The 9,613-nt window shown below is 39.6% G+C and overlaps 1 protein-coding gene across 1 annotated transcript; it reads right to left on the reverse strand.

The window, feature by feature from the left end:
- Positions 1–1,554: 1,554 nt before the first annotated feature.
- On the reverse strand, positions 1,555–9,228 carry AGR2 (anterior gradient 2, protein disulphide isomerase family member). The gene is made up of 7 exons (XM_060248603.1): positions 9,075–9,228; positions 7,347–7,410; positions 7,080–7,132; positions 6,333–6,406; positions 5,511–5,574; positions 3,207–3,290; positions 1,555–1,876 (listed from the first exon to the last, which is right to left on the reverse strand). Exons 1-7 carry the CDS (start codon positions 9,217–9,219, stop codon positions 1,827–1,829), a joined length of 534 nt encoding a protein of 177 aa, XP_060104586.1. The 5' UTR covers positions 9,220–9,228; the 3' UTR covers positions 1,555–1,826.
- Positions 9,229–9,613: the final 385 nt, after the last annotated feature.

Below are 9,613 nucleotides of genomic sequence, written 5' to 3' on the forward strand. Positions count from 1 at the left end.
TTAACTACAATGAGGGTGGAAAGACTGAAAACTTGGACTTTCTGGCTTCCCTGAGGAAGGTGAGAAGGGAGAGGAGAGCAGGGGAGAAAATGACTCAGCAGATAACACAACTGCCAGGAATGTTTTCCAATGAGGAGAGTGACATGTGTTTTCCCACCAAACATAACTTCGTTTACATTGATCACATTGCTGGAGAACTGCCTCAGGGGAAGGGTAGTGGTGCTTATTGACTTGCTACTTTATTATTTTGGGGGGTTGCACCTGCTAGGCACAGTGACGAGGGCAAGGTTCTACTTGGTGTACTGTCATGTATATTCAAACAGTATTGCAGACTGGAAGAGGGGGGGATGGCAAATTCTACACCTGTCCATGGACATCATCCACTCAATGCAATTAGAGGGAAATATTTCTCTGGTGTATACTGGAGGTAGGTTCTGGCAGCAATTAGCAGCATGTAGAAAAAGGCAGGTCAGGGCCAAACCAGAAAAAAGATGTGAGAATTGAGTACTGACCTGAGATCTTACTACATTATAAACAGCCTTGCTACTGCTCAGAAATAAATCCATCTCTCCCCACCCCCACGTCAGCTGCCTGATATCCAGTAGTGCAGGAAAGAAAGATTGGCAACCTCCAATTACCATGTAAAGAAAGTGGTGGTGGATTGAGAGGTTATTTTTTGGGGGGGAATCTCCATAGGAAACTATGGAGGATGGCTGAGGGCACTTCTTTCAGAGGCCAATAAAAGTAGACCTCCTTGTCCAATTCACTTGAAACCTGAGACATTTAAAGGACAGGCACCAGCAGCTCTGCTGTAATCTGGGTGCATTTTTTTCAAAATGCAACCCCTTGAGTCCTGTGGATATATTCCCCATAGGGAATAATGGAGTCAAATAATATCAGAGTTCTTCCCTCTCCGCAACCGAATAACAAATACCAGTTTGGTATTTCAAATCCAGATAACCGGGAATGCCATTATTTTTCAGCTCCCTGATATCTAGATAAAAAAAAATATAGCGCTCTCTACAGTGTACTTGCACTACCTTTGACAAGTTGCAGAAAAGATTATTTGTTGTTTGTGCTCTTCTATGTCCTATACCAGGGATGGGCATGAACCCAGAAAATGGTGCTTGGTGTTGATTCATGGTTCATTTGATTGCCTCCGAATCAGTGGTTTGTGTTGGTTCATGGTTCATTTGATTTCCCAAGCCGCTTCATGATTTGTTTGCTTAAGGAGATGGTAACTTAAGGAGCCCCCTTGAGTTAGAAATGCCAAACTCGCAGGAAGTCTTCAGCAGGCTCTCCTCCACCAGCCCTCCAAGTTTGGTGAAGATTGGATTTGGGATGTCTGAGTTATAAAGCGCCCCCCCCCCCCCCCCCCCACCGCAAGCAGTTGCCTCCAGGAGATGTAATTTCATTTCTGAATCTGATCTTCTCTATTAATATATGGCATCACTACAGCAGCATTTCCCCCCAGGATCTTTTTCTCTGTACTACTTTTCCTGGGAAACAATAGAGATGGTTCTGACCAAAATCACAACACAAGACAGTCTGTGCTTCTGTAAACACCATGAAGTAGATTTATTTTTTAAATCCTGATCTGCAGAAAAGAGTGTACAGTACTCTTCTATGCTTAGTTTATAAAAGCAGTCAATACTTAAAATGCCATATAGTACAAAACCAGTTTTTACAACACCACTGAGTTGTCAGTTATGCATTCCATGAACTGATATGCATATCTAAGACCAACTTGTATATTCTCTATTCAGAATAAGTTTCATAGAAATAACCAAAAGAGGGAGATGAACTTGCTGGTGCAATCTCTTTCTTCACAATTCAGTCTTGAGCAGCTTCAGTGCTTTCTGCATATTTGAGTACACTAAAAAATACAGGAGTTATTTTATCTCACAGAATTAATAAGAAATCAGTTTCTCTGCCTATGGTTCTAATTTAAGGAAACTATGATCTTGCATTCCTTTTCATCACAAGTGATAGAAATAATACACTCTTCTAACAGTCTGTCATGAAAGCCTGGTTCTCAGTTGGAATACTTAGCTTTAAGCTGGTATAAGGATGCTTCTCATGCTACTTATTCCATATGGAAGAAACCTGAACTTGCTCCTCCAATGAGACATGTTTGTGAATCAGTTATTATGAGGATTGGGGGGGGGGGGAACCCATGTGGCTTCTGTTTGATACAAAAGCTGCCACAGGAATGTTTGGCAGTGTGTGGGGGGGTGTCTCTGATCAGAGGGCAGGAATTGTGTGTGGGGGGGTGTCTCTGATCAGAGGGCAGCTGGAATACCAGTGCTTACGTTAAATGTATACGATTGCTTGGAAATCGTGTCAACACTGCAAAAACAATACAAATTTCAATCACTAGATGAGGCAAGCAATTATATGTAAAAATTTCAAGTGCTGTCAGTTCTCATGCAAATAACTGCAACTTGTGGTGGCTTTTGGAGGAGTTTTTTAAAACGCAGGAAAACTTTTACAATACAAGTTTGAAACACCTGTTGAGAAAAGACCAGACCAAAACTAGTCTCAAGAAAAATGCTTTTGTGGCGGCATCTCACAGAAACAAATGTAAATGCCTTGGGAAGCAATGATGCGAAACAGTTATGGGAATGTTATGTAATGTAAAAGGTGAGTTTACAATGCGGAGATAGTCACAAACTGCCATTGTAAAAGCACCCTAAGCCAAAGTGATGCAATGGTTACAGGAAGATGAGGGTACAAATGCACACTCAGTTGTGAAATTCACTGTATAATCTGGGGCCAGTTATGCACTTGCTGAATTAACTACCTCACAGAGTGAGGACAAAATAGAGAAGGGTAGGATCAGGTATACAGTAGTATACTGTATACTACTTTGAGCTCCTTAGATGAAGGGTGGGATAAAAATGTAATTGATAGATACTAAAGAAGGTTACTATTGTTCTCTGTATACAAATGGGGGTTAAGGTTTGGGGATTCCTTGCTTAATACCACTTGGTGACTTCTTAAGTGGTGAGATGTAACACACTAATGTAACATGTAACAACACACTAATGGGAATGACATCTAGATTTCTTTTTTGTGATTTTACCCTGAATGTAAAATAGGACTGATGCACTGTTATATAGAGACGAATGAAACACCTATTGTTGAATGACCTGTCCATTCCAAAGGTATGCTGGATACTCCAGTACAAAGTAGAAAATACTTACACAGTGGAATATCTGAAGGTTCATAAGCATAGAGGCGATTGGAATATCTTCCAGTAATATCTGCTCTAACTGTTAGTGAAGGATCTGAAGAAGAAAGGGGTAAAAACTGTTTACTTCCAGCTAAAAGCAATGAATTTCAAAGCAGATGGCTTCTACTTTTGTGCCTACTAGGCATAATCAAGTTTTGTGCTTCCACATGGTTAATCTCACATTATTCTGTTCCCTGAATGACCCCTCCCATCATCTTAGATGAACGCACAGCAAAGTGCATGTGTCTGGGGGAGGGGATGAACAGAGGCTTAAGACTACCACTGATGGTCTTAAAATCATGTCAGAGAGATGAAATATAGTGAATTCCTAAACAGTTACATCCATTGAAGGCAGTGCACGTCAAAGCATTGCACTGTTAATGTCTTCAAATGATATAACTTTAGGATGTGAGTATTTTTTTAAAAGAGAAAGAAGGGAAGCCGGTGGTGGGTGCATATATTTTGAAGAGAATTAAATTTGGGAGGTTATTGCTATGGAACAGAATGAGTAGCTTTGACCAACTTACTTTAAAAGGTTATATTTACCCCCTCCCGTGAGGGACCCCCCACATAAAGAAAACCACTCTGAATTACAAAAAACCCCCACCAAAACCCAAAAGCAAACACCTTTGTGGGTATGGAAGGAGGTGGGGACATAATATTGTATGAAGTATCCAACTGGTGTCATGACAGTCATGGAACAAGATGCCCTGTGTTTGTGTTTGACTAGAACATTGGTGGGCTTAACAAGATGGGAGAATCAGGGCTTGTTATGGACCACATTTTATGGTATGAGTGCTGATAAACTTTGTTCTCCCATAATGAAAATACTACCTAGATGAGCATGAGACCAAGAAGAATTTGGGGGTATAAGTTTTTGACAGTCAAAGGCTGCCTTTGTCAGATACCTGACAAAAGGAATTTTGACTCTCGAAAACTTATAGTCCTCAAAATCTTGTTGATCCCTAAGGTGATAATGGACTAGAATCTAACTCTTCTACAGCAGACCAACATAGCTACCTTCTGAAACAATCCAGATTAATGAGCATTGACCACTCCACACAAGCCCACCTACCCTGTGTTAATATCTACGGGCCCTTAACATGTTTTATGCATTCTTTTGTTCTTGCAGTTTACTAAAGAGAGTTTTATCCACCTCACATATACAGCTGTGTATGGTCTGAATAGGATTCTACTTGGTATTACATTACTGAGGATAGAAACTGGAATGGATTCTGGGTTATGTAACCTTGCAAATAAAGCCATTGCATCAAATTCTTGCACATCCAAAGGCTACCACGCACAATGTCTACTTTAAATTCCTGTCCAAGACTGTGGTCTTTATAGTACAAGCCATTTGGATGTCATCATTTTACCATGCAGAGCAGGGCCTGCCCAAGAAATTTTGGGACTTGAGTTGGAAAATTTTAAATCTCTCCCTTGTTTAATGATGATAGAAAAGTAGTTTGGTTGTTGTAGATTTTCCACACAGCCTGGAAAATCTACAACAACAAATGGACTCCGGCTGTGAAAACCTTCAACAACATAATAAGTAGTTTGTCCTTCAGTGGCAGCACCCAACATACACTGCTGGTGAGCAAAGCTATGCATTCTGAATTGCACTCATATGGATGAGCCACACTAAAGAAATAAGAGGTGGGGAAATAGTGGAAGGAAAGATTGATATAACCCCATGCCATGGTTCTGGTCAGATTTTTGTCTTAAAGAAGATGGCAACAGACCAAAAATTAGGCTTCCCTGTCATGTGTCCTTTGACCCCAACAGGCCTCCCAGGAAGAAGCTTCCTAATTTTTGATGGGCATTAATGTATTTTTCTTTTTTGTCAGTATAGCTATGGTCCCATTTACATGATCACTGAGAGATGTCATTACACACTTATTCACCCGGTCAAGGAGAAAGGAGTCCATAGGGAATAAGCTAAAATACTCACCTGGGTATGTATACTTTGGCATAAGAGTTTATATACTAATTGTACTTTGGACTTGTGAAACAAGATTACCAGTTGTTGGCTGGAGAAACCAATTGTACTTCATTTTCTCCTTGATGACATAAACTTAAGACAGTGTTCTTTTCCAAAGGGATCATGTGAATGAGTACACTTGATTATTTTGTTTTTTAATTCATGCTGAATGATGTGAGGAAATTGTATTCTATAATAAGTACTGCTATTTGATATCATACACTGGAAAGTGTATATATAACTACACACTGGAACCGGTTTTTCAAACAGGTATCTTTGAATCCGAATACCTACCCACAAACAAGATTCTGGGAACATACTGGCCATCAGGAGAGAGATGTTTGTCTGTGGTTTCATACTAAAATACAAATAGAACATTAAAATTTCTTTTAAGGCTTACTCTTTAACCATACAATTAACTATTTTAGTCTTACCAATTACTTTATCATAATCAAAGGTTGAATATACATTTGCAATAAAACATGGTGCAGGGTTAGGTATGGTTAATATTGGCTTTTTACAATTTTTTCCTCCATGGAGACACATAAGAAAACTGTACCAAACATGTCCACTAACCTACATGAAGGATACATGAGTATCTCTGTTGTCAAGCACATGTGTTTCAGAATAAGAACATAAGAAGAACCCTTCTGGATCAGAGCAGTGGTCCATCTAGTCCAGCATCTTGTCTCACACAGTGGCTAACCAGTTCTTTTGGAGGCCAACAACAAGGCGTAGAGGCTGAGGCCTTCTCCTGATGTTGCCTCTCAGCACTCGGATTCAGAAATTTACTGCCTCCGAATGTAGAGATTTCCCTCTGATAGACCTATCCTCCATGTATCTATCTAATCCCCTTTTAAAGCTATTTCTGTGGCCATCACTACATCCTCTGGGCCCGCCTCGGTGGGGTAGGGCGGGATATAAATCGAATAAAGTAAAGTAAGTAAAGAATGCCATGTTTTAATGTATGTCACACAGAGCACCGCATGACAATCTAAGTACTTGTGCATCTTTATAAGTTTGGGCAGATAAATTTCTCAGCCTCCCCTGCGCCAACTAATAATTACTTGAGAGTACTAAAAATAGGGCAGTTAATGAAATATGACTTAAACTTACAACAAGATTGAGGAGAACAAATTTCTCAGCCAACTTTTGTATTTCTTTGTTTTCAGAAAACACTTTCTTCAGTGCTAAGAAGGAAAAAAATAAAATAACTTGGGGGGAAAGATAGGAATTGAGAACACTGAAGTGTGGCATAGATGTATTGTTAACAAACTCAAATGATTGTCATGAACTCTTGTGTAATACTGGAAATGAGTAACTGTGTACAATGAGCGATAATCAGTCTACACACAGGTCTTCAAGCAAGTGCAGTTCGAGGTTATCACAATCAATGTATGTAGTTTTGAAAAGTTATGTCTTAGCCTAGCAAATAAAATTACACATGGAATCAAAAGCTGAGACAGAAGTCTGTACACAGTGGGCATATTGTGATGTATCTACTTTGCTCCTTCTGGAACTGGACCTCCAGTGCATTACCTTGAACAATACAGCCAAAGTTTCACTTCTTAAAAGAGGTGCTGGAATTTGAACCTGGGTGAAAGCCACACCCTCTGATATAGAAATCCTGTCCCAAATTCCAAATTGGGGCGGGGGGGGGAGAACATATCATCTCAGGCACTTATTATCTGTGATAATGCACAACAGGGCAAATGGATGTGGAAGTCTCCATTCCCCTGTACCTCACAGTGATTTGCTTTTAACTATGGGGTAAGAGCAAAGGTTGCTCTGTCTTAAAATTGCTCTTTTTTAAAGAAGCAATTAATTTGCTTAACCACATACCAACAATAGAAATAATTGTACCTTGGCTATGAGGACAATCTTCCAAGTGGTGGATGATCATGATAGGTTTGTTGCTGAAAAGAAAACACATTCCATTTTAGAATTTCACAGATTACAGGAAAAGACTCGTGAGGGAGACTAGCATCCCAAATTAGTGCGTTATAGGAAATCTGATAAAGAATGCCAAACATTTCTCATTGTCTATGGCTAAAAGTGATGAGAGAGAAGAACTACAGAGTTGCACAAGGTGGTGCTGTTTTAACACCTTTTGGAGATACAAGAACTTACTTTGACTTGGCTTTGTGGAGAGCTTCTTCATAAGTCTGAGTCCAGATAAGATAATCACCCCAGCCTGAAGCAAAGTGACAAATGGCATTTAATTTTAAAATGCATTATGATTGAAAGTGTTAATTTCATGACTAAGCAGAAACAAGCAATCATAATTATTAAAAAAAATGAATTGTTGTACCTAGTTTCTATTAGCCTGCCGCATTCTTTTGAGAAAGTGTTAAAAATGGTTTTAATTTAATGTAAGAGGTTCTTAGTAAGCTGGTACTGAAATGAATTAACTTTGTCTCTTTATGTGCCAAGACATTTAGAGAATTAATTCCTTAATATGACCTGGCTTTTGAAGGGCTCCTCACTCCCTGACATCCTTATGTAGTCAATGACTTACTACATTTTGCTAGCAAGTTATTACCTAAGGTTGTTGTTGTTTGATTTGATAAGAACCCTAAGAATAGGTTTGTTTTACTCCTGTTTTACAGGAGGGATACAAAGGGTACATATACCCCCATGGTGGGGATTCTCCGTTTTGTGTTCATTGCCATGGCAGAGACATGCTCATTGGCAAAGGAATGCCCCACTGAAGTATTTTCCTTCATCAACCACCATTTCCTTTGCATCTTTTCCTCTCTCTACCACTGGGGAGCTTTTTAAAATTATTATTATTTAAACAGCAAAATAATATAATATTGTTGTGCCAGGCTAGCCTGATCTCATCAAATCTAAGCAGGGTCAGCTTTGTTTAGTATTTGGATAGGAAACCACCAAGAAAGTCCAGGGCCTGTACACAGAGGCAGGCAATGGCAAACCACTTCTGAATATCTCTTGTCTTGGAAACCCTCTGGGGGTTGCCATACATTGGCTGTGACTTGGTGGCAAAAAGGAGCAATTATGGAAGGGGGAGAGGGGAAGGAAAATGGCAGCCATGAAGGACTGATGGAAGGAAACTGGTTTTGAGGTGGCAGACAGCACCTCTGAAAATTCACGCTTTCCCAAAATGGTGGTAGCATGGCAGGTTTGGAAATGATATTCTGAATGTGAAGAAAGAGTGATTTTGAACACAATGAAAACAAAACATAGTAGGAATGTTCCAGAAAACAAACAAAACCTCACTCTGCTTTGGATATCAAAGCAGATAAAAAGCTCAGTGTGGAAGCTGCCAGAGAGACAAAGGCACCCCTAAAGCCATATGAACACATTGAAGAAGTAGGACTTTAGCTCCCCTGTCCAGTGACCACCTTGAATATAATTTTAAAAGGAAAAGGTAATTGTACTGAACATGAAGCATCCAGAAATGACAGATAATGAAGGTAATTACTTGAACAAAATCTGAATATAATGCGGGGATATATAATTATGCATTTTTGGTTTTTTGAATGTTAACTGTGTGAGTCTTTTCATTTTGTGCATTTTCACAGCTGTTGTTCTCTATTTGGGGAAAGTTCAGTATGAGAGAGCAGAAAAGGGTAGAATATAGATACTCCTGTGTTTGGACTACACAAGGGAAAAGCAAGAAGGTAGGAATGGTCTGAGTCAAAAGAGTGTGGCTGTGAAATTTGGTGCCAATTCTAAATATAACCAGGCAACTATCTGGTCAGAAACATAGATATCTGACAGTATATTCCTGAAATAATTTCCTTTATAAGTATAGAGGGGTCAGAGTAGTAAACTCCAGATAAGTAATATAGGTTGCAAATCAAGAGACAAAAGCTTTAACTATTATATTTTTACCTCTTGAGAGAGTCTGGGGCAGTTTTATCTTGGTATCTCCAGCTTCTTTTGTGTCCCTTTTCCCATCTTTTGGTGTAGCATCTTTAGCCAAGGTGTGTGCAATAGCAATAATCAAAAGAAACACAGATACTAAGTTCTTCTCCATGGCTAAAGCTAGAGGGAGAAAAGGCATTAGGATTATTCAGCCTTCAGAACAAGACAATGTGCAGGAAGGAACAATGGTGGCATACAACAACACATCTGCAGTAGGCTAAAAAACAAAACAAAAACACACCTGTCAGGGTTGCCAGGAAATATCTGGGGACTTTGGGAGTGAAGCCAGATGCAAGACTGTGACAAGCACAATTGAACTCTGAAGGGAGGTCTAGCCATCACATTAAAAGGGACTGCACTCCTTTTAAATGTCTTTCCTTCATTGGGAATAATGGGGTCCCCTTTTGGGGCTTATTTGAAACTTTGGAGATGTTTTGAGGAGAGGCACCAGATACTATGTTGAAAATTTCGTGCTTCTCCCTCAAAAAACAGCCCCCCTGAACCCC

This window comes from Heteronotia binoei, chromosome 10 (assembly GCF_032191835.1).
Source record: "Heteronotia binoei isolate CCM8104 ecotype False Entrance Well chromosome 10, APGP_CSIRO_Hbin_v1, whole genome shotgun sequence".
Classification (NCBI taxonomy): domain Eukaryota; kingdom Metazoa; phylum Chordata; class Lepidosauria; order Squamata; family Gekkonidae; genus Heteronotia; species Heteronotia binoei.

Coding starts and splice junctions, on each gene's coding strand:
- AGR2 (XM_060248603.1), bottom strand. CDS start 9,219: ATGGAGAAGAACTTAGTATCTGTGTTTCTTTTGATTATTGCTATTGCA. Junction 7,133..7,346: donor CTCCACAAAGCCAAGTCAAA/GTAAGTTCTTGT, acceptor TTTTCTTTTCAG/CAACAAACCTATCATGATCA. Junction 3,291..5,510: donor TCCCAGAATCTTGTTTGTGG/GTAGGTATTCGG, acceptor TTTCTTCTTCAG/ATCCTTCACTAACAGTTAGA.